Source organism: Lonchura striata, chromosome 17 (genome assembly GCF_046129695.1).
Source record: "Lonchura striata isolate bLonStr1 chromosome 17, bLonStr1.mat, whole genome shotgun sequence".
Taxonomy (NCBI): domain Eukaryota; kingdom Metazoa; phylum Chordata; class Aves; order Passeriformes; family Estrildidae; genus Lonchura; species Lonchura striata.
This window is the reverse complement of record NC_134619.1, coordinates 6917025-6940018: the sequence shown is the minus strand read 5'-3', so window position 1 is coordinate 6940018 and position 22994 is coordinate 6917025. Positions and strand designations below refer to the sequence as shown.

General features: G+C 55.3%; 1 protein-coding gene and 1 long non-coding RNA gene across 5 annotated transcripts; one reads left to right on the top strand and one right to left on the bottom strand.

Annotated features, from left to right (window-relative positions):
• Positions 1 to 22328, bottom strand: UCKL1 (uridine-cytidine kinase 1 like 1). 4 transcript variants are annotated; one of them, XM_021527304.3, is made up of 15 exons: positions 22236 to 22328; positions 14495 to 14688; positions 13421 to 13527; positions 12885 to 13055; positions 12580 to 12651; positions 10906 to 11095; positions 10438 to 10499; positions 5329 to 5348; positions 2896 to 2994; positions 2459 to 2552; positions 2098 to 2160; positions 1663 to 1785; positions 1252 to 1359; positions 923 to 1079; positions 1 to 376 (listed from the first exon to the last, which is right to left on the bottom strand). In XM_021527304.3, the coding sequence occupies exons 1-15, from the start codon at positions 22283 to 22285 to the stop codon at positions 300 to 302; spliced, it is 1587 nt and encodes a 528-aa protein (XP_021382979.2). In that variant the 5' UTR covers positions 22286 to 22328; the 3' UTR covers positions 1 to 299. The 4 variants fall into 4 exon arrangements, with proteins under 4 accessions (XP_021382979.2, XP_021382981.2, XP_021382982.1 ...); XM_021527306.3 differs by having other exon boundaries at positions 14495 to 14685; positions 22236 to 22304; XM_021527307.3 differs by lacking the exon at positions 22236 to 22328 and adding an exon at positions 18484 to 18796 and having other exon boundaries at positions 14495 to 14685.
• On the top strand, positions 18936 to 20254 carry LOC110468966 (uncharacterized). The gene is made up of 2 exons (XR_002465171.3): positions 18936 to 19085; positions 19921 to 20254. It is a non-coding gene; the product is annotated as an uncharacterized LOC110468966 (long non-coding RNA).
• Positions 22329 to 22994: the final 666 nt, after the last annotated feature.

Sequence of the window (22994 nt, the reverse complement as noted above, 5' to 3'; positions counted from 1 at the left end):
TCAGTTCAAGAAAACCAGAGAAAAAATTTATTATTGTTCTTTATAAAATATCTCCAATAAGTTATATAGGCAAATATTTAAATTAAAATAAATTAACTCCACTCTGTGCTGGGACATGTGACTGCCCATGAAGTCAAACTAGGATTTACGTTTCTCTGAAAAAATATGCCCTAGATCTCCGATGTAAGATTTGAAAAAAATATCTATGCTTGGTGAGAGGAAGGAGAAATCTGCACTGGACAGAGGGGTTAAGGTGCGGTGCTGAAGCTGCCTGGTGCCAGTGGCACCTCCACATCCAGCTAAGTGCTAAGAGCATCCTCATCATCACTCCAGTCAGGAGGAGCGTCCGTCCCAAAGTACCGATCACCAAAATTCCCTGTGGGGAGAGAGAGAGTCAGAGTGCAGCACTGTGGGAGCCTTGAGACCCATCCTGCTGCCTGTCTTCATCACAGCAGGCAAGGGGACCAGAGCAGGTTTATCTGACAGCTTGAATAGCAGGAAAAACTTGAGCGGCAGCAAAACCGGAGCAGCCTGCAGGCTGGTTTAACACCCGGTGGAAGGTGTTTCCTGGCACAGTAGAGGTGAGGACAGAACACAGTGAGCTTATTTTGGGTGAACTTGTAGAAGGTGGCAGTTTAGAGAAGGAGGTGGGCACAAGGCTGCTCCAGCTGTCCCAGCCTGACTTCTCTGCCTGAGGCTGCAGGAGGCTCATGGCATGTGTACTGACAAGGTGATGGCTGCCCTGCAGCCCCCAGAACCAGCACAGTGATCCTGACAGCCAGCTGCCAGCAGGACCCAGGAGGGGCACTGGGGCTCTGGGCAATGTAAGGCCAGACCTAACTGCTGCTGACAACCATGTCCTGTCCCTGCCATAAGCACTAGAAATCCTCTCACCACGAGTCCTTCCTAGCAGGACACTCACCGATGCCGGGGATTATCCGAAAGAGGTCATTCACCTTCTTGTCCACAGCTGTGGTGATGATCTTCACCCGGGGGAACGCATAGGCGACCGAGTGCACACCCATCTCTGCCATGAGCAGGGAGAGCAGGAAGATCTTGTCCTCTGGGACATCATGATCCTACAGAAAATGCACAGGGATAGCTCAGGGTGAGTTATCCCAGCCTGTGCTGGATGCCCTGACATCCTCCTTCCTGCAGAGGAGCCAGTTCCAGGCATGTCCCCTCAGCACAGCTGTGGCCAGTGCTTTGCAGGTTGCTCCAGAGCAAACCCCCTGCCCGAGCCATCCCTACCAGCAGCACCCTCACTGCCATCATGGCTGCGGCGCCCGTGGAGACCGTGCAGTCCATCAGGATGACGTGGTCTTCGCTGATGTCCTTCGGCAGCCGCAGGTAGTGGAGCTGGGTGGAGGAAGAGAAAGCAGCTTAGAGGTTGCAGGCAAATGGAGAGACCTGAGCCCTTCTCTTTGAGGAGAGAAGGATCCCTCCTGCCTCTCTGTCCCTGGGACCCTGGCTGTCAGCTCAGAGCCAGCACAAACCAGCCCCTGTGTGCCTGCTGGCAAAACCCACTTGAGCAGCTTTCAAAGCACTCAACCCCTGCCAAGACAAACTCTGGGGCTGCTGAAGGGCTGTTAGGAAACACCTGAGCCACGTCCCCACCCTGCACACAGGTTACCATCAGGGGATGTGCTCAGTGGCCTTCACCTCTGGCTCGCCAGTGTTGCAGTTGGTCTGGATGAGGATGGTGCCGATGCGGACGTCCTTGCACACGGCGCGCAGCGCTGGCTCCATCGTCTCTCCTGCTCGCAGGATGGACACCCCGGTGATCTGCAGCACACAGCCAGGGTGGTTGCACAGTGTAGGAGCTGCCACCACCCCACATTGGGTCTCAGCAGCAGGGGATTCTAATGGGCAACCTAAAAGCACATCCCTTCCAAGGGGGCTGTGCCACTCCCAGCCCACCCTCAGTGAGAAGGCATGAGTGGCACAGTGACACTGCTGCTGGCACCTTTGGTCATCGACCTGCCTTTCCTGGTGGTACAGTGTCATACTCATGACAGCAGGCACCAAACCCAGCCTGGTGGCAGCCAGGGCTTCCAATGCACCCTCACAAGGCAGGTCTCAATGGCTTCCACTTACTTGCTTCCCACTGTATGTCCTCCCTTCATAGTCATGCCCCTGAGGGGTCTGGACTGTGCAACTCTACAAAAAACACACGAGAAGAGTTACCATGGGCTCTGATGTGGCTCTCACGGGAGCCCTGAAGTCAGCAAGCCACAGGGGATGGACCCTTGGACACCAAGGCTGGACAAAGAATTGTCACCCAGGGCCACAGGATTGCTCCATAGCCTTGGGGAGTCCTGGCACGTTTTAATCTGAGGGTTGAAATGACTGGTCTATAGGGAAGGTTGGAGGAGCAGCACCAGAACTGTCCTGGCTCCCCAGCAGGTGAGGGCTAGGAATGAGAGAGGAAACCCAGCACCTACAGCTTTGAACCCACCTGGAATGGGAGCAGGGAGAGCGCGTGCTCAATCAGCAACCGCATCAACCTTTTGGAGTAGAAAATGAACTCGTCTCTGCTGGTCTCCTTGTTTCTAGAGGGAAGGGAAAGGCAACGTCAGCTCTGGACCAAAATGCGTCCCAGGAGATGCTGGCAGAGGTCTGGCAGTCCCTGTCCTTTCCTGGTAACTTGTTTGTACCATCTGAACCTGAAACTGTGCTGTTGGTTTCAAGGTAAAAAGCAGAAAAACTGTTGGCAAGATCACTGAACAGTAACTGCACAGCTCCTCCATGCAGGGGCCACCACCATCTGCTCTATCTTGTATATTCAAGCCATACAGACAGGCAAAAGTTGGATTAGGAAGCCCAAAGACAGGCAGCCCATCCCATCAGCAGCTGAGCCCAATCCCACCCCAGGAGCCACAGCAGGGGCTTTACCTGATGATGGTGTGCATGCCCCTCACCTGAGGGGTGCTCTTCAGCACACTGAGGGTCTGAGGAAGTGGGTGGCACTGGTGGGCAGAGGCCAGGGCAGCCCTGAAAACCAAACACATGGTTAGAAGGTCTGGGGAAGGCTGTCCAAAGGCTGGAGCACAGCACACGGCCAGAGCCATCCTCCCAGATGTCATCTCACACTGCAAACACACACAGAGACCATCCAGCTGAACTGAGTGAGCAGCCAGTCCTGCCTGGTCCCTGCCATGGCAAAGGGACCTGTACCCACAAACCAGGGCCATTGGAGTTAGGGTGACCTTGCAGCCCAAGGACCTGCCCTTCCTGCTGGACTGCTCACCCAGGATCATAGAATGGTTTGGGTTGCAAAGGACTTTAAAGACCATCTTGTTCCAGCCCTGTGCCATGGGCAGGGACACCTTCCATTAGACAGGGTTAATTCAAGCCTCATCCAACCTGGCCTTGAACACTTCCAGGGATGGGCCAGCCACAGCTCTGAAGGTGGCTGGCCCATCTTGGTTTCCACTGTTTGGGAAGAAAGTATAAAATAAAATCAAAACCTTCTCCTATTCCAGAGTCTTATCTATTGATGGATCTTGGACTCACGGGGTGAGGAGGGGCTGTTGTGGTTGTGTCTGACCTACAAGTGCCAGATATCACAAGGAATTGGACAGGCAGCCAGGCTGGCAGCGCTGGCACGTATCTGGAATGTGACTATTTTAGAGACCACTTGGCCCACTCCAAATTGGGAACAGCTTCAAGACTTTATGGCTGGACAGGACTGGCTCTGTGTGACTCATTCCACATAACGAATAGGGCTGGGAGCTATTCTGGGATCAAGGGAACACCATTCACGGGGAAGTGCACAATGGAGCCCCATTAGTCACTTCTCCCTCTGAGAGTGGCAGTAATGAGAAGAAGGTCACATTTGGCTTCCACAAGGCTGGGCAGCATGGACAAGCAACTTTGTCTGGGAGGAGGGCTGGGGTTGGAAAGCCACACGTCAGATCACACACGTGCCAGCGGCTGCACCCGGCAAAAAACACAGAGATGTCAGGGAGGCAGAGAAGAGAGCAAATGAAAGCACTGCATAAATAAGACTTCAAATCAAGCAGAAACCTGGATTAATGGCACACAGAGGCACGCAAGCAGAGAGGAAGACAGAGAAGATGGATAGGCATGGAGGAGGGCAGAGCTTGAGGCCTCCATCCACACAGCCATCTCCTGGTCTTGGCCAACCAACACCAAATGAGACATTCCCAAGGCCTGTGGGTACTTAAGGGCTCCTTCTTGCTCTACCAGCTCCACTCCTCCATAGCAGCCAAGAGCCCCATGCAGGGAACACTCCAGGACAGCTGGCAGCCATGCAGAGAGCATGGATGGGTTGTGGTTCCTTTGTGGGCTTGCCCACTGTGTGCAGAGCCCATTGCTGGTGGGACGAGCAGCCCTCAAGGCCCCGGCCCTGCTGTCAGTGAAGCGAGCTCACTCCGTTAGTCGCTGTCCCACGGGTTAGAAGCCCTTGGAGATGCTCCTTGCTGGCAGCACCCTCAGCTCTGCCCCCACAGCCCTCCCTTCCCTCCTCCTGCCAGAGCTGGCCTGGGGACAGGTCCTGGGGGCACAGCCCTGCCTAAACCTCTCCCAGCCCCTGGGACACCAATACATGTGGTGGTCAGGGCCTTGTGGGAGATGCTGGTGCTGGCATGGGGGCTGTCAGCTCACCTGCTTTATGGGGTAGAGACAGATCCCAAAATAGAGCCACAGCCGCACATGGCCTTGGCTGCATTTGCCCAGGTGACAAACTGCTGTCACTTAAACCAGAGGAGCTGTTTGGGTCATCTCCCATCGCCACAGTTCACCAAGGAGCAAAGGACTGAGCTTGCCACTGGCACTTTTCCCCTCCATCACTGCCAGGTCGATGTCACAGCATCCCACCATGCCAGTGGAACGGGCAGCCCCTCTCCTGTCACAGTGTGACCTGACTCCTGCTCCCTCCCACAGATACCAAGGGTTTTCCAACCTCCATGAGCAGTGGGAACACCTCCCCAGCATCCCAAGCTGTCAACAGGCCCCCAAGAAATGATGTCAGCATTCTGCCACCAAGTTTTCCACACCTTCCTTGGACACCCATGCAGTGTGGGGACAGGGAGGTGTGGATACCACCCTGCTTGGAAGGCACTCAGTGTTGTGGGGTCTCCCCATGGTGCTTTCTGGGGAAACGGGTCCCATTTTTGGGATAAAGCTTCTCTTTCAAGTGCCCCCACCTCTGTCTGGCCCACAGAGCCCCAGCAAAGCGGGACCCCACGAGCTGTCTGCCCCAAGACGCCCTGCCCGGGTTAGTGAGGCGGCTCACCCTGCGCAGCCCTCGCCCACTCCCCGCCGTTAGTGTCACAACACTGCCAAAAGCATTTGTCTCCTCACATATCCCAGCGCAGCTTCCTCTGGTCACCCGGTGGGAGGGATGTTCAGGGGAGACAAGACAGGAGACATGAGAGTTTAAGAGGAGAGGGACAAACATGACATGAAACAGAGGAGAAAGCACTGTCATTAGTCAGAGGGGGAAAAAATCCCCTAATTGATCAACGGCTCTTAGACCTGCCTGGTGCCTGGGCCATCACCGTGCAGACCCAATGCTCCTCCCTTGGTGACCAAGTCATGTCACCACTGCTCTCCAAGGCACTGGCTCCACTCCTGGCTCCATGAGGGAAAAGAACTGTCTGCTCTCACTGTCCTGGAGCCACAGCAGGGACACTGTCCCACCTCTGTCCCAGGTAGTACCACACTGCAATGGTGGCTCCTGGAGCTTGGAGGGATGTAGAACCACAGAATGCTAGAATGATTTGGATGAGAAGGAACCTTAAAGATCAGCTCATTCCATCCTCCCTGCCATGGGCAGGGACACCTTCCACTAGACCAGGTCGCTCCAAGCCCCATCCAACTTGGCTCTCCACACTCCCAGGGCTCATGGCAAACCCTCACTGAGGGCTCCAATGCAAGCTAAGAGCAAGCACAGGCACTCAAGGCCAAAAACCTTTGTCCAGCTTAAAATCCTTCATCCAACCTGCCCTACTCCCAGACAAAATGCTTGTCGGCTGTCAGGGGCATCCCCCTCCTGCATGATGATGATCTCCAAGCCTTGGAGAACATGGAAAGCCAAGAGCACTGGAAATGTGGAGAGAAACCTGGCTCTTTGCAGAACATCATCTGCAGGGATGACTTTCCTTCCCCTGGGTTCACCTGGACCTGCCCTGGGCCCACCATAACTGGAGAGGGCCTGCAGGCCTGCAAGGAAGAGCAGCCATCCACTGTGCCACCCCCTGCCCATCCTGGGAGGGAAGGAGGGAGTGTGATGCCTCCTGTCCCTCCCTGCCACCACAGGACTGTGACAGAACATCCAGACGGGCAGTCATGAGCACGTCAAGAAAGCGTCTTATTTTGGAAACTTATTTTTTCCCCCTGAGAACAAAGGCTTTGAGGGGAAAATAAAATGGAAAGAAGAAAGAGAGAAGAGAGAGAGAGAGAGAAAGGGGCGACCATATTCCAGGAAGGCTTCAGGGAGCATCCTTGGCTCTTTGTGGAACATGCTATCGAGCAGGAAGCAGACAAGAGACATCCAGCTACAAAGGAGATGATGCAGTCAAGGCATTTCAAACACGTACACGGCTGCCTTTCAGGGCTGACATTTCAAACAAGGGCTATTAAACTGCGCCACGGGTTGATATTTAAAGACACAATTGGCAAAGGGCACGCCAAGCTGATCAGGACCTTGGGGTGGGAATATTGATTGGTGAGGGGAACAGGCTGGAAAGAACACCGGCTCCAGGAGCGGGGCTGGATGCTGAGAGCGTGGCAGGAGGGATGGAGAACAGGCTGGGCTGGGAGCACTGTGTCCCAGCACGGGCTGGCTGCTCTGGCTCCTGCTGCCAGGCTCCAGGAGGAATACCCACCTGGGAGTGCTGGTATGGAACCACATCTCCAGCATGAGCACAGTCAAACATGGGGGAAGCTGGGTAAGAAATATCCTAAGAATGCTAAGGTCCCACCTGTGCTCTGAGGGAATAACAGGGAAGGCAAGCATGCTCCTCACTAGCCAGTAGCTTCAGAATGATAACAAGCCTTGCATGTCCAAAGAAGGCACCATTTGCTTTAAAACCCCCAGAATTCAGCCTGAGTGGGGAAAGGCACTCCCTGCCTGTCACTTGGCCAGGAGAGGCAGCCCTGGAGCACAAAGATCACAGAGACACCTGGGACTGGGGCCAGATCTGAGCACTCAGGTTTTATCCTACCAGCACAAAGCCCTCCCTGTGTCCCCACCACCTCCAAACAGCAGTGACTTCAGAACAACTGTGACATTTAGATGAAGCCACTCTGGACAAGAGGATGGGGAATTGTTTGTGATGAAAAGCCTGCATTTGCCAGGCACATCTCACTCGATGCGACTCTCCATCCACCCACTCCTCTTGCAGAGAGACACGGGGCTGGGGGAAACCACAGCAGCAGTAAAGCACTGGGCCTCCAGCATTGGCAACAGATTTGGGGTTTTGCAGGATTTTTTTTCCAGATTTTCTGTCAAAGGCAGCAAATGAAACCTTTAAACAGAACATAAAACCAACTGTGGGTGTGGTGATCATGGAGGTGTTTCTGGAGATTACCTTTCCAAACTTGCCATCATAAAACTTCTAATACTTTATGGATATACTAAATACTCAATTTTTAAATGCAGAACAAGATCACCTGTACTTAACAACCCTTTGATTAAGGAGGAGAAAGGAAATTTTATGTGTGTTTGAGTATCTATCTCTAGATACACATATCTGTTTGCACACATATTAGTCTCCTCTCTAATGTCATTTCTGCCATTATTAAACCAACAGATTTCTTGTCATACTAAGGAGCATTTTTCCACCTGGATCTCCAGGACAGAGGGAAGCTTATGTGTCTGTATGGAAATATCAGGCCCCATGGTGTTAAGCAAGCAAAGGGAAATAAAATAAAACATCCACTTGTCTAGTCTAGGAAATGACTGGCTGAGGCAGAAGTAAGTAAAGCAGAGCCTTCTCCCTGTTCATCTCAGTTATTTTAAAAGCTCACTGTATGCCAAATGTAAATCTCAAGGTTACTTGAGTTGAGTATCTCCATGCAATGATGGAGATCTAAATGGAAACCCATCTTCAGTAATGCATTCTGTCTGTTCCCTACAAGAATACCTGAAAGCCTAGGTGGCTTCTTAATGGAAGCAAGAGAGCTGAAGCCCCATCTGAGGCCCCACGCTGAAGAGGTTAAGTAATTCAACATATATGTTATAGCATCCACCTGCAGATACTGAGAATTTAGAAATCCTGCTGGACTTAGCAGGATTTTCTCAGTCCTCCAGAAAAGGTTCTGCATCCTCCAGAAGCTGTGGGAAAGCTGGTACCTCTGGCCATATGAAGCTGCTGTGCTCCTTTGGGTGCCTCCAGGAAGATTCCTGTGTGCAGTGAGGGGACCAGGGCTCCCACCACCCTTGAGATCACAGACTGGTTTGAGCTGGGAGAGACCTTAAAGCTCATCTTATCCCAACCCCTTGTCACAGGCAGGGACACCTTCCACTATCCCAGGTTGCTCCATGCCCCATCCAACCTGGCCATGAACACTTCCAGGGATGAGGCAGCCACAGCTTCTCTGGGCAATCTGTGCCAGGGCCTCAGCACCATCACAGGGAAGAATTTCTTCCTATTACCCAATCTAAATTTCTCCTCCTTTAGTTTAAAACTGCTCCCCCTCATACTATCACTATCTGCCCATTTAAAAAGCTACTCTCCGCCCTTTTTTCAAGATGCTTTGACTAATCTAATAGTTGATGTTTAACGATCTTTAATCACCAGGGGTGGAGAGCAGCTCTGAAAATCGTTCATTTTAGAGGATGAAGAGAAATAAAAGAGAACCTCAGGATGCAAAGCCTCCCCTCCTGCAGAGGCCGAGGATCCCCAGGTACAAACCTGGCCCTGTCCCAGCCTCAGGGGTCTGCACTCACGCTGGCAGTACCTCCCTGGGGAGCAGCCCTGTCCCTGCCATCCCAAAGCCAAGGTGGCCTTTTGTCCCCGTGGAGGGTGACAAGGCCGTGCACTACACGAGCTGCCGGTCCCGCCGCGGGTCGGGGTGAGGCCAAGCAGTGCCTGGCATTGGAAATGCCTCGGCTGCACAGACAGGACAGAGTGAGGGCTCTTACCTGACACTGAGTTCACGCTGCGGCAGCAACACAAAGACACAACGCAACCGGTATTAAGCATTGTCAACACCAGGGTCGTTTAAAGATAAAAAGAAAGGAAAAATAGGAGTATTTTCCTGAATTCACATGCAGCTTTTTGCCCTTCTTCCCCTCCCCAGGTCAGGAAAGCCCTCCCCAAGCCAACCCCTTGAGGGGCTCACAGTGGCACCGTGGGGTGCTGGGTTTGCTGTGGTATTCCCTGGCTGGATCCCAGGAGCTGGGGGAAACAGCCATTCCCCTTTCCTGGACTCTGCCTCAGGGCTGGGTGCCCTTCTCAGCCTGGCACTAGCAGAGATGCTGGGGCTTTGATCCTTCTTCCTGCAACCGAGGGTTTAGAAACCACCTTCCCAACCCGAGCTTAATGCTGGGAATTCAGGCAGCCAGGCACTCCAGAAGGAGGAAACTGCCAAGACACCTTTGCCAAGAGCAGTCCCTCCTCAGTGGGCATGGGAAGCTGGATGTCAAGGTGTGCCAGCTCCCAGCCCAGGGCTGAGCAGCTCCTGCCACCTTGGAGCTCCAAAAAAGACTTGAAAGAATCAAGCCCTTTACTTTCCAGTGCATCTATATCCAGGTCACACTCCCTGCACTTGTCAGGACATCACTCCAAGCATTTCCATGACTAAAGCATCACCAAAGCTACAGATGTGGGGTGGGAGGAGACTCTGCTGCTCGGGGACAGCAACATAAAATGCCATCAGCTCATTGCAGAGTCCCAAACCACTGGTCAGAACTGGCCCAGGACAAACAGGAGAAGACTTCAAGGCAGCAGTGGCGAAGTGATGGAGCATGTAGCTGGACAGGGACTCAAACTTGGCAAGACTTTGAATTTTGAAACCCAGGAGCTGCACACAGCACAGAAGTGGAGAAGGGCTCCTGGCTGAAAAGACTGTGCAGCAGTATCTGCATGGGAGGGAAGAGGAGAAGTCCAAGAGAAGTGGAGGGTTTTGGGCAATGCTGGCCCTGGGAGAGTTGAAGGCTGGGGGACACATCCCTTGGATCACAGGAGGGTGGCTGGTTTGTCCCCTCATGACTTGCTGTCCCAGGGAGGGAAGGAAGCTGCTGCTGGACCACAGCTGGCAGAGGAGCCAGGACCAACCAGAGCACAGGGAGAAGGCAGTTTCCTTCACTGGCCTGAGGGAGAGGGCTGGGAGGAGTTCACAGGAACTCCCACACCTGGAGCACAGGAGAAGCCAGACCATTCCCACCTGGGCACCCAGAGCACAGCTCCCTGCCAGGCAAGGCTGTGAACCCCCCTCACCACCCACGGACCAGGCAGCTCTCACCTCTTCCAGCTGGCTGTGGACGTGCTGAACAATCAGGTCGATGGCCACAGTGTTTCCACTCCCTGGAGTGACCCAAAAGCAAAAGAACCACAGAATCAGAATTGCAAAGGTTGAAAAAGCCCTCTAAGATCATTGAGTCCAACCATTAAATCAGCACTGCCAAGCCTACCACTAAACCATGTCTGTTAGGGTTACACCTGGAGTCAGGGTTCAGAAAAGCACAAAGCCCAGAGCTCCAGGGATTCTGCAGCTACAAAAGGCATGCCAGGGGGAACACAGGACTGCACACCATGGCTTCCCCAACATCTGTCTGCTTGGCCCCAGCCTTACCCCCATGAGGGTTCTCCTGCTCTGCCTAGGGTTAGGGTTACTCCTAGGGTTAGGGCTCAGAAAGCCACGAAGCCCAGAGCTGAGGGCAGCGGGTTGGGGTCTCTGAGTGGTGTCACTGAGGAGTGCCCTGGGCGGTACCTCGGGGGACCACGATGTCAGCCAGGCGCATGGTGGGCTGGATGTACTGGTCGAAGGCGGGCTTGACAAACTTGTTGTACTGCTTGATGACACCTTCGATGTCCCGGCCTCGCTCGCTGATGTCCCTGCGCAGGCGGCGCACCAGGCGGATGTCCGAGTCCGTGTCCACGAATATCTTCAGATCCAAGAGCTGAGAGGGGAGGGGACAAATCCCACCTGGTCAGGAGTGGGACTCAACCCACCTTCCCCTGCTGCCCCACGCGGGGCTGAGCTCAGCCCAGCACCTGATTAACAGGGCCTGGCTCTGCTCCGGCCTGTGCTGAGCTTTTCCGTGGAACGCAGCTGGTGCTGCTGTGACCCCCTTGCTGCCACCTTATTCCCGTGTCCCCTGAGACCTGTCCTGCTCCAAACTCTGTCCCTTCTGCTAACCAGCCCAAACACTTTGGCTGGAAGTTATTTAAGAGCAAGGAGGAGTTACTGTCTGTGACACACCAAGCACTGGCTTCTTAAATGAAGAATCCTTGGATGGCTTGAACTGGAAGGGACCGTAAAGATCATCTCATTCCAAGCCTCTCCCACAGGCAGGGAATTATTGCTGGAAAGGAGCCCAGCACAGCAGGGCAGCTCATGACTCTGTCCTTAGCTACAAGAGGCAGGAGTGGGGATGCTGAGTGGAGTCTCCTGGGGGATTCACCCAGCTGTCCACTGGAGGTCATCCTTGCTCCAGGAAAGTGCAACCCAAGCTCTCACTTGGCAAGGAGGAAACTTTTCAGACAGAGCTTGGCTAAGTCTGTGTATGGCTCACTGCCTGCTGCAGCATTTGTCAGAGCTGCAGATACTCTGAGGGATGGAGACAGGCTGAGAGAGCTGGGGTTGTACAGCCTGGAGAAGATAAGGTTATGGCGAGATTTTAGAGCCCCTTCCACTATCCAAAGAAGCTCCAAGAGAACTGAAGAGGTACTTTGGACAAGGGCTTGGAGTGACAGAGCAAGGGGGAGTGGCTCCACAATGCCAGAGGGCAGGGTTAGGTGGGATACTGAGAGGAAATTTGTCCCTGCCAGGGTGGTGAGGACCTGGCATGGGGTGCCCAGAGAAGCTGTGGCTGCCCCTGGATCCCTGCAAGTGCTCATGGCCAGGTTGGACAGTGCTTGGAGCAACCTGGTCTCATGGAAGGTGTCCCTGTCCATGGCAGGGGGTGGAACAAGATGAGCTTTAAGGTCCCTTCCAACACAAACTATTCTGTGATTCTATGATAAATCCAAATAATCCTCAAGAGAGCGTGAAGTGCTGGATGATTCCATGCTAGGAACACCAGGCTCTGTGCAGTAGAAGTTCAGCAGACTTTGCCTCTGGCTGTGCAAGATGCAGCATGCAGTGTGGAGGTGGGCTATTTCTAGTTGTGTTTATCCACCAGCACTGCCAGGAACCATGTCACTACTCAGCTCCTGTTTCCTGGGCACGAATGGCTGAGTTTGAGGTATTTGCTGAAACACTTGATCTCTGCCAGGGGCTCTTCCCTGGCTACTGAGAGTAAAAGCCTATTTCACCTGCCTCGGGAAGTGCTGCAGCATCTGGTGTAACTTGGAAGAGAAGGTAACCTCCCTGCTGCAGGACCTCAGGAGAGAGCATCCTCCCACCATGTCTCCCTGGAACTGCTTCAAAACCTTTCCTCACCTTTAGGAGCTCCTTGTCTGCAAATGCCATGATGCCTTCAAAGATAATCACATTGGCACCATACAGGGTTTTCTGTGGAGGCAAAATGGATGTGGTTAGGCACAGAACATCTGTTCAGAGGCGCCCCGTCCCTGGCAATCTCTCTGGGTTGTGACTGTGACAGCTCACCCAAAAAACGCACCCTGAGCCAGGCGCAGAGCAGAGGGTGACAGCACCAATTGGACTGCAGGGGTGAGGGGCTGGAGGGGTCCCTCTGTCCTGCCTTGGCCATCCCCACCTTTCCCCACCCCCTCAGTGTCCCATACCCATTCCTTCTTCCGGCTGTGGGTGGTGAAGTCGTAGATGGGGATCTTGACGCTCTTGCCTTGCTTCAGCTTCTTCAGGGTGGCGATGATGAGGTCAAAGTCAAAGGCATCGGGGTGGTCAAAGTTGAAGTCATTGCTGGCTGCCTGCTCCTGCTGCTGCTTGGTCAGCACCTGCCACACAGCAGAGCTTAGGGCACATGGCTGAGCAGTTCTCTCCCCACTGCCCTGCCCAGTCACCTCTTCCCTGCCCCACAAAAGCCACTGGAAGGGAAAACCACATGGTTGTCCCTAAATCTACAAGGTATTTCTTTACCAGAGGTTGCCACATAACCCCAATTGGTTTGGTTTGGAAGGGACCTTAAAACTCATCTCATTCCAACCCCCTGCCATAGGCAGGGACACCTTCCACTATGCCAGGTTGCTCTAGGCCCTGTCCAGCCTGGCCTTGAACACTTCCAGGAATGGGGCAGCCACAGCTTCTCTGGGCAATGGCAAATTGAGGAGCCTGGCCAGGCCAACAGGGGTGCAGCCCTCACCTTGTAGAAGGAGTCCATGGACAGCAGAACCACCCACGGGACATCAAGAGCTTCAATGATCATGGTGGCCACCGTGGTCTTCCCAGAGGCGCTGCCTCCTCCCAGGCCTGCCAGGGAAAAGGTGATGAAGCCACCAACCCCAGGCACAGCCCTTCCCACCACAGGCTGCAGGTCTCCTGCACTGCTGCACCAAGCTGGAGGAGCCTTCAAAGTGGGAAGTAACAGGCACTCCAAGAGATTATCCTGGAAAATGTCAAATGGCATGTACTGGAACTGCCAGCAACATGCCCAGCAAAAGCTGGGAAACCCACCCATGGATGGTCATGTAACATGGGGAGTGCTGGCATGGGAACCAGTCTAGACTGAATCCCTAGGAACCTGTGACAGCCCAGGCAACAGGAGCTGAGGGAACAAGAAGCAGAGTGTGGTCTCCTACAACCCATCACACCCCTGCACACTCTGAGGTTCAGCCCACCCAGTCCAAGCAGGACTAACCACAGAGATTCCCACTGCTTGTGTTCAGGCTGGACCCAACCCCAGATTTCCAAGTAGGTTGTGGGGTAGGATTCCCACCAAGATCTCGGGGAGAGCCACGGGACAGGTGGCATGGATGCATGTAGGAATCTGCCTCCTGTTGATGGAGTAAACAAGTTACCCTTTGTCTACTTAAAAAGGAGAAAAGCCCAGAAGTTTCTCTCCTCAATTTGGTTAAAAGACACTTCATAGGACCTTGGAGACTTCACCTCAAACTTAAGGATACCTAACTGGACAGAAGCCAGAAAGTCCCGCCTAAGCAATTCACTAGAAAAAGAAGAGAACAAAAGGTGTAAATAACTTTTGTGAAGTGTTTTAGCAGGAGCAAGAATCTCTTGCCCTGGCTCAGTTTTTCCCTGTAAAGAGCTTTTTTATTTTGCCTTTCATTAAAACTTTTTGTTTCCAACACTGTCCCAGGAGCCATCCTGTTACTTTTATGCCACCTGAAGTAGCTGAGCCATCAAGGGTATAATGTTTGTCTATGAGAGCTTATAAGACCTGGCTCAAATAGACAAAACATTAGATGCAGAGGTGACCTACCTATGACAAAGGCCTCCTTGGACTGTGTCCCGTGCTCGTTGTACCAGGGTGGCCGGCCTGCTGTGTAGATGGTTCTTTTGCTGGTCCTCAGCAGCGGGGGCTCAGACTTGCACTGGCTGGTGGTCCGCTTGCGGGGGGGCTTGGTGGAGCCCACGGCGGGATAGAGCCGGTCCAGGGATTCAGCACTGCTGCTGCTGGGTGGGCAGAGGAGGGGCACAATGACCGTGGTGGGGAAGGACACACGTGCCTGGCGTGTGGGAGCGGGTATGAGGGAGTTGTACAGGTCAAGGGTGGGACAGCCAAGCACAGCCCCACTGCAGCACCACCAGCACTCGCATCTCGGTGACCCATGGCCACAGGTAACACCGAGGAATTCTCACACAGAAGCAATTTGAGCCTGGAAGGGGTGCCATGCAAACATCCGTCCCTAAAGTCCTGCTGTCTGAGGAATGTCTGCATCTGTCTCATGTCAGTGAGAGGGCGTGTTCCAGGGGGCAACAACTCACCCTGGTGTGCCAAGGCACCTTTCTTGGGGATAGCAGTCAAACACATGGGTTACACCACAACCATCCTCAGTCCCTTTCCTCTCCCCACTCTGAGTGCTCCACTCACACACAAGGCCTTGTTCTCCCAGCCTTTTGTCCTGAAGCCCCTGGGACAAGCCTGCAAGCTGAGTGCTCTGAGCTCACCCAAAGCCCTGGAGCTGCTGAACACTCTTCCTTATCTTCCCTGTGGGAGAGGAACAAGGCACCCTCCAGAGCCCTTTCCAGGCTGGCAGGAGGAGAGCTGTGGCCGGGAGGCAATAAGTGGCCTTTGGCCAGCAGATAAGCTGCAGCCGCTGCCTGGCCAGCTAAGGGACAGGGAGGATTATTTATACCAACGCCTGCTCCTCCCTGCTCCTGTTCTGCTGCCCCAGAGGGACATCTGCTCCCTAGGAGAAAGTGCTAAGGACTCTCCTGGCTCATGCTGTTCCTCTCCCCAGCCATGACTGGGCTGGAAGGGAAGTCAAGAGATCTGGGCAGCACTGGCTCCAAGCCTTCACTGTTTGGTACAGCCCAGCCGAGCCAGCAGGGCTTTGCTGCTGCTCTGTTATGGCTTGCTCTTGAAAGGGCTTAAACTGCAGGGCTTTACAGATTTTGGGTTGATTTTAAGCTGTTTCGGTATGAAGATTAATCCCCTTCCCTTCCCCCAGCCCTTTTTAGAACCATTTTAGATAAAGATCAAAATTTCAGAAGGGCCATCTGTGTGCGAAGTGACCCCCATCCCTGCATGGCAAACAAACCCCCTGGGCACGGTGGGATCCCTGTAGCAAGCCCCCTGGGAATGGCAGGATGCCCACAGCACCCCATCCCTACCTCTGGCACATCCCTGTGGAGCAGGCAAGGACATAGGGATTTGCCTGGCTTTGCTGAACTCCTGCTAACAAAAGCCAGGCTGTAGCTCCAGCCCCTGTGGCAGGACCTCTCCCACCCTAAACTGTGCACTCATGGAGATCCCCACAGGAGCTCAGGACACCAACACCCCATCCCTGGCCAGAGCCCATCAGCACACACAGCCAGCTCCAAGCACTGCCAGGCTCAGGCTCAACCAGGAGCCCAAAACACCCCAACTACAACTCTATGAAAGCAACCTCAGGAGATGACATCCATTGGGAAACCTTCTGGGATGTCTTCCTGTGAAAAAATGGCTCCTTCCATGAGGAGAAGCAAACCCAGGCGGGATGTTTGGATCTCCTCTCCCACGGGTGATGCTGCAGCAGCCGCTACCCACCGGTGCTACTCCCAGAGCGGGGCCGACAGCAGCCACTGCTGCTGGGACATAAACGACGTCACTTCGGCTTGATAAAAGCAGAGGTGACAAAAACACAGTTGTTTACACAGAAGAAAGCGGTTCCTTTCATCCACATCCCAGCCCCTCTCCTGGGACAGCAGGCTGCTCGGCTGGCTCTCCTCTGGCATTGCACATCAGTCTCCATGAGACATCCCCCTCTGGGGATGCTCTGCTCCGTGGTGTCACACAGCACCAAGCTCTGCTGTGCCAGCCTGCAGATCCTGACCCAGGCCATCATTCCCAAAGTGACTCTCGGTTGGACAAGGCTCTGTTTTTCAGAGCCAGAGCAAGGCTGAGCTCTGCTCCCACCAGCATCAACATCACCCAGCTCCTGGCAGGGAGGAAGGGGCTCGGACTCCAACAGCTCCACCAGTGCAAAGAATTACAGACACAGCCCCACCTTGCTTTCCCATCATCTCTCCATTCTGCTCTCCGGGGTGCTGGCATGGAGGGGACATTGCTGCAGGATGCAGGGACAGGCCCCTGGGAGAGGAGCAGAGCCATCCTCCCCTTGCACACCTGGGGCTGCAGCACCTGAATCCCATCACAAAAGGTGGTGCTCTGCCTCATCTCATCCAAATAATTCTGTATTCTCACCAAAATTCTACACATTTCTATCAATATCATCTAAACCTATACATCTATGCCTCAACTTCTACAGGCAGATGATATTCTACACCTCTCAAATCCACATAATTCCCATTATTTATTTGGGAGCAGCACGCCTGTGGGGCTGTAGGGCTGTCCTGGAGTTCTCCAAAGGTCATGCCTTTTCTCCTAATGTTACGCTTCAAGATTTGTAGATGTTTTCCATGGCTGCCTTTGCCAGGAAGGCAGCTCCAAAGGGTGGGCTGATCTCAGCCATCTCCACTGGCCATTCCTCCCTCCTCCTTTTCAGAAATTCCCTGCAGCAGTGCTGAAGACCCTGCAATGCCCTGTACCCACAAGGTGAAGCCCCCAGAGAAAGGGACTCTGTTTAGAGTTGGAGTCAATGCTGTTGCTCTGCCCAGAGGAGGGTCCTGGTCCCACTTGGACCCTCCCCTGCAGAGCAAATCCCTGGGGTGCCAAAGCCATGCAAATAGGAAAGGAAACATCACCTGGGCTTGGCAGCCCCTCCTGGAGAGCTTGACTACCATCAGCTCTCTCCATGCTGTCCCCAGCTTTTGGGGATGCTTTTGCCTTCCCTGTGGCTACTGCATCCTTGCTGGAGCATTGTAGGAGAATGAATTACAGGCAACCTCACCCCTGATAAGCCACAGCTGTGCTAATTACCAAACCATCCTTGCCCTTAATGGATCACAGCTGTGAGCAATAAGGATGAGTGGTTAGCTGGGGGAGGTCTGACCAAACGGGAGAGAGAATTGTTGTTGTTGAGGGGTCTGCTGTGAGCTGAGTCTGAGCCTGCTGTCAGAGCCTGCAAGGGAAGCCTGCAGTGGGAGCCTGCTGTAGTCAGAGTCTGAGTAGTTCAAGCCTGTTGGCTGAGCTGTGAGGAAGAATAAACCAAGACTTTGGCACACGCTGATGAACCAGAGTGTGTGTCACGGCTCATTTCTACCTCTAAAGTGAGGTCTGCTGTGACAGTGTCCCAGAGGAAGCCTGGGGGGGGTCCTGCTCCTGAGAAGGGCACTCCAGCTCTGCTGTTGTGCCAGCACAAACAGAGGAAGCATTCTGCTCCTGCTTAGTCCAAGCACGGATTTACTGAGGTGCAAGGGATGCTACTCTCCTTCACCACTGTGCTCCCATTGCCATCCCTGTGCCCTGTGCCCAGGCTCTGCATCCCACTGCCTTCAGAGACCCTGCCCACCCTGGACCCATGCTGGGCTGCCCAGAGAAAAGGCAGCAGGTTCCAAAAGTGCCCACAGCAGCAAGGAAAGATGGCACAGCCCCAAACCTGAACTTGGCAGCAGACAGGAGAGCATGTCCTGGGCTCTGCACCCTGTAAACAACCCACTGACTGAGCTCCCAGCCCTGCGGGCCCCCCAGCAGCCCCCACAGCCTGCTGAGGTGCCTGGCTGGCTGCAGCCATGTCCTGTGGGAAGCTGATCTTTTCAGACAGGAATTGGGGCTGAGGGACTGGGACAGGAGCCACCAAGAGCTCACTCCAGCAAACAAACAGAGGAAAACCAGCAAATTCCACCCAAAACCAAAGCAAAACTCACCCGCCATCTGGCCCAAGGGCCCAGCAGCCAGAGATGCGGACGCTGGAGAAGGCTGGGGGGCTGCTCATGTCCCCCTGCCGCCGCTCCAGGGGTGATCCTGCACTGGGGGTGTCACCCCCTGTCCCTGCTCACACTTCAGCTCCTGTCCCACAACCTCTGGCACTACCAGGGTGAGGGAGGGGCTATGCCAGTGCTGCTCCCAGGGTGATTCTTGGGGCACAGAGCCATGTATGGAGCGTCCCCCTGGAATGGGCACTGAAGGGTCCAACGAGGCTGGAGTGAGGCAGAGCCCCAGCAGGGCTGGGAGATGGCGGCAGGAGAAGGGAGCAGAGCAGGGGGAGTGTCTGTGCCCGGTCAGCAGCATAAGAGGATAGCTTAACCTCCAGATTACGTTCATTACCTGATATTAATAGCACTGGCTTGATTAAAGAAAAAGAGGGGGGCTGGGGGTGAGGTGACACCTCCCCTCACCGCCCCCAGCACAGGCAATAAACACCAGCCCCAGTGCCTCTGCTGCTGGGACTGGGGGTGCTCGGCTGTCCTGGACTGTGGGCTCAGCAGGGAGGACACCTGGAGAGTGACATCCACATCCCCTGGCACTGGTGAGTTCCCAGGGACTTCTCGACACCACTGGGGAGGGGGCTGCAGGGGGCAGGAGGGGATGACCCCAGGGCAGGGGTACCTGGCCAGCACCCCTCATGCAGCTGGTGGAGCAGCTGGGGCTCGGGGCCAGGGGCTGCTGACCATGCAAGGCTTTTTGGTCCAGGATTCCCACCCTTTTCCTTTGGCTCCCATCGGTGGGGGGTCTGGTTGAGGGTCCCCCCTGGTCATTCAGCTTCCCCAAGAGCTGCCCCTCAGCCCTGGAATAAACAAGTGGGTGAAACTCAACACCCCGGGGCTGCCGGTGGCTAAGAATAACATCCCGCTGGCCGTGCCCGGCCACCCGCTCCCTCCGCACCCCCTGCCAGCTGCCCTCCACCCCCCGGCCAGCCGGCTCCCCCTCCAGCACCAGCCTCTCCAGGGAGCCTGGGCAAACTGCGGGAAGCCCAGGGAGCCTGGCAGCTGCTGAAGGAAGGGCAGGACATGTGGCAAGGGTGGGAGATGTTTGGCACCACGGCAGGGGGGTCCAGGTCAGTCCTGGAGCAGAGACTGGGGCAGAGCAGCACTCAGCTCACAGCCTCTGGCTGCCAAGGAAGGGAGGAGGTGGCACAGGACACACTGAGGGCAGGCAGGCTCTGCCAGGGGCACAGAGCACCCACACAAAGTCCCATGGCCACCAAGTGAGACCCCAGCCCACCCCAGCATGGTGAGACAAGAGCTTGGCCTCTGCACGCCCACTGCTGAGGGAGTCCAGGGAGAGTGCTCCCTCCTGCTTAGCACCAACACCTGGAGATGGGGCCAGAAATGGAAAAACACCCTTTCCTCCTCCTCCTCGAGCCACCAAGGTTATTCCAGAGGCAGCAGGAACACACTGCCTCCCAGACTTGTCAGGAAAACCCTCCTGCTCCTGCTCACCAATGGGACCAGAAGAGCATCATCTCAAAAGATGGAAACCTGATGGGAACCAGAGATGGGGGGCTGGTCCTGAGGCAGAGGACAAGGAAAGGAGGATTTTGGGGTAACTTGTCCCCAGCGTGAGCTGCAGCTGCTGCCCCAACGTCAGGGAAGCGAGCGATGATCAAAGGAACTTTTCCATCCCTGGTCTCTGCCTGGACTCCCCTCTTGCTGCAAAAGCTCTCTCAGAAGTTTAAAAATAAAATTCTCTTCCGGAGCCACTTCTGTTCCTTCTCATTAAAGAAGCAAAAAAGCAAGGGGATGTGGGACATGGGGCGAGGAGCCCTCGCCCAGGGATATTGTTCCTTATCGCGTGCTCCTGCTGCCACTTTTCCTGCCTTTGTTCAATGTCCAGGCAACAGGAGCAACTCCCCCAGCATCCCACCCGACATTCCCACTGGGCTCCCAAGTGGGACACACCGGCTCCAAAGGCCAGCTGTGACTGAGCCTTCCTGCTGGCACAAACCTCTGCTTCCCAAGCCTCTTCCCAGCTTCTGAGCTCTGTCACAAGCTGCAATTCCTGGGTTTTGGACTTTTTTCTTCCAGGTGATTTTTAAGCAAATCCCTCCTCTAATGGCAGACTTAAAATATGGCAAAAGAGGAAAGCAGGCATAAAAGTCAGGATCCCCTTTTCCTTCTGGTGCTGGCAGCTGCTGGGTGGGTTTCCCCTGGGATCTAAGGATGGAAGCTGGACTGCATGTGGATTTTCCTTGTTTGGTCACAAGTATTGTCACTGGATTGGTGTCAGAGCTGCAGACACACCAAGCCCCCAGTGGAATGATGCCTGTTCCCAGGAGAGGGTCCTGCTCCCAGATCCCATCCTGGGAGCAGCCCCCACAGGAGTGTGGAGGTCAAACCTATTTCCTCCATCACTGAGTTGGGCTTTCTTGGGGTGGATCTGTGTGTGCCAGCTCTTGGCTGGGCCTTCCCTGTCCAAGAAACCATCCCAAGGAATGAAGGAACATGTCCAAGGATCAAGGAACCTGCCCATGGGATGGATGAACTTGCTTGAGGAATGCAGGAACCTTCCTGAGGGATGGAGGAACCCAGACATGGGATGAATGAGTCTGCCCAAGGGGTGGAAGGACCTGGCTGCCATCCTGCTGTCACACGTCATGCCCATGCCCATCCTGGAACCCACAGAATGTCACCCCTGTTTACCCAGCCTCGTACCAAGCTCTGCCCTGGCCAGAGCCACCTGGAGCTGCTGGTTCATCCCAGCTGCTCCACGCTCAGGCGCTCCCTTCCAGCTCTGTTGTGGTCTCTGTTCCCTCACCACAAAGGACAAACATTTCCCTCTGCAAACCCAATTATCCCTGGCTATTTATATCAAGTGGGAGCCACAGTGGAGGGGCTCTGTTACACAACCCAGTTACTCATCCCTCACTCAGCTGGTACAACTCAGGGAGACTCCATCCTCCCATCCTCATCCTCACCTTCATCCTCCCTGCTGTCCACCACTGACTCACAGGAAGGGCACAGGCAGCTGCCAGCAATGGGCTTAGCTGCTGGAACAGGAGGGGTGGGAACAGGAGGGGTGGGAACAGGAGGGGTGGGAACAGGAGGGATGGGAACAGGAGGGATGCTTTGGCACCGACTCCAGGGCTAGTGGGGCGGCGCTGGGGGTGTTGGTACCCTACAAGCAGGGATACTCCATCCCCGGAGCACCGGTGATGCTCCAAATGCAATTCCTAGATATTTGATGTTTGGGAGCATTCAGTCCCCTGAAGACTGCGCTGGAAAAGGGGGTGGAAAATAGAGGGGAAACATGAGTGTGTGTATGTGGGGGGGGCTGAGGGTGATCACCCTGTATGGGGGTTTTGAGTGGAAAAGTTTAGGTTGTCCCACTCTTCATCTTAATGGAGTGGATGCATGTGCAAGCAAGCTTGGAAAATGAGGGGCTGTGGCTTATCTGCTGGGAAAATAAGGGCAAAAACCAAAAAATAAGGTAAATGAGGGGAAAAGTAACAACGTGATAGGGAGGGGGAGGAAAGGATGAAAATAAAGAAGGGGTGAAGCGGGGGTGGGAAGAAGTGGCTGGTGGGGAAAGCGAGGGGATTCCAAGGAGCGGTGGGCTCGGGGAGGCCCCGCTCGCGGAAGTGGCATCGTGGGGGACGGCACCGGCACCGGCCCCGGCCCCGGGCGGTGTCGGCCCCGTCCGGAGCGGTCACCCCGGGGAAAGGAGAGCGGGGTCTTACCTGTCCCGCGGTTCTGGCGGAGCCCCCTCGGGCAGCGGGGCCGCGGCCATGGTGCTGCGGGAGGCGGGCGCGGCGGGGCGGCGCTGCCGCGGGGATCCCCGGGACTTGTAGTGCGGGAGCGGAGGGTGGGGCTCGGCGATCCGGGCACCCATGGGTGCCCCGGGGGCAGATGGGGCACGGAGGGGGGCTGTGGTCATGGTGAGAGCCGTGCGGGGAGATGGGTGCGTGGGGGCACGGCTGGGTGCCGTGGGGCACAAGGGGTGCGGGTGGGTGTCTGGAGGTCCAGGTGGGTGTTTTGGGTGCTGGCGGGCTCCGAGTGATGCTGTGGGTGCCTGTTGGCGGCTGCGCATCCCTGCTCAAGACGCTGAGAGATGCGACACACAGCACACCCCGCCCCCTGCAGCTGGGGGGAAGCGCGGTTTGGGGGTCCCGAGCTCCGGCGATGTCGCTGGGCACTGCGGAGAGCCGGGGGGACCCCGGCCCCGTGCGGGTCCCGGGGCGATGGGTGGGATCGGGCTTTACTCGGCACCGCGCTCCCATCCCGGCCGGGCTGCCCCGGGGCTGAGCTTTGGGGTGCCCCATGTTCGGGGCGTGGGGGGCAAGCACCGCTCCCGGGGTGCCCACCCATCCTTGGGGAAAGGCTGCGTTCTCAGCCGGCAGCGAGAGCAGTCTACATCTGTCCCTGGCTTGGGTTTGGTGCCAAAAAAGCCATTAGGGAGCAGAAGAGGATTTATTCCCATGCTGGGAGAGCCGGGGGGT

Bases quoted from the DNA above. Each gene is read 5' to 3' on its own strand.
- UCKL1 (XM_021527307.3), bottom strand. From the start codon at position 18,551: ATGAGCAGCCCCCCAGCCTTCTCCAGCGTCCGCATCTCTGGCTGCTGG. The intron at 2,553-2,895 runs GTAAAGCCCCTG...CCTTCCCTCTAG, and splicing joins GGCATGCACACCATCATCAG to AAACAAGGAGACCAGCAGAG. The intron at 1,080-1,251 runs GTAGGGATGGCT...CATTTTCTGTAG, and splicing joins TGGCAGTGAGGGTGCTGCTG to GATCATGATGTCCCAGAGGA.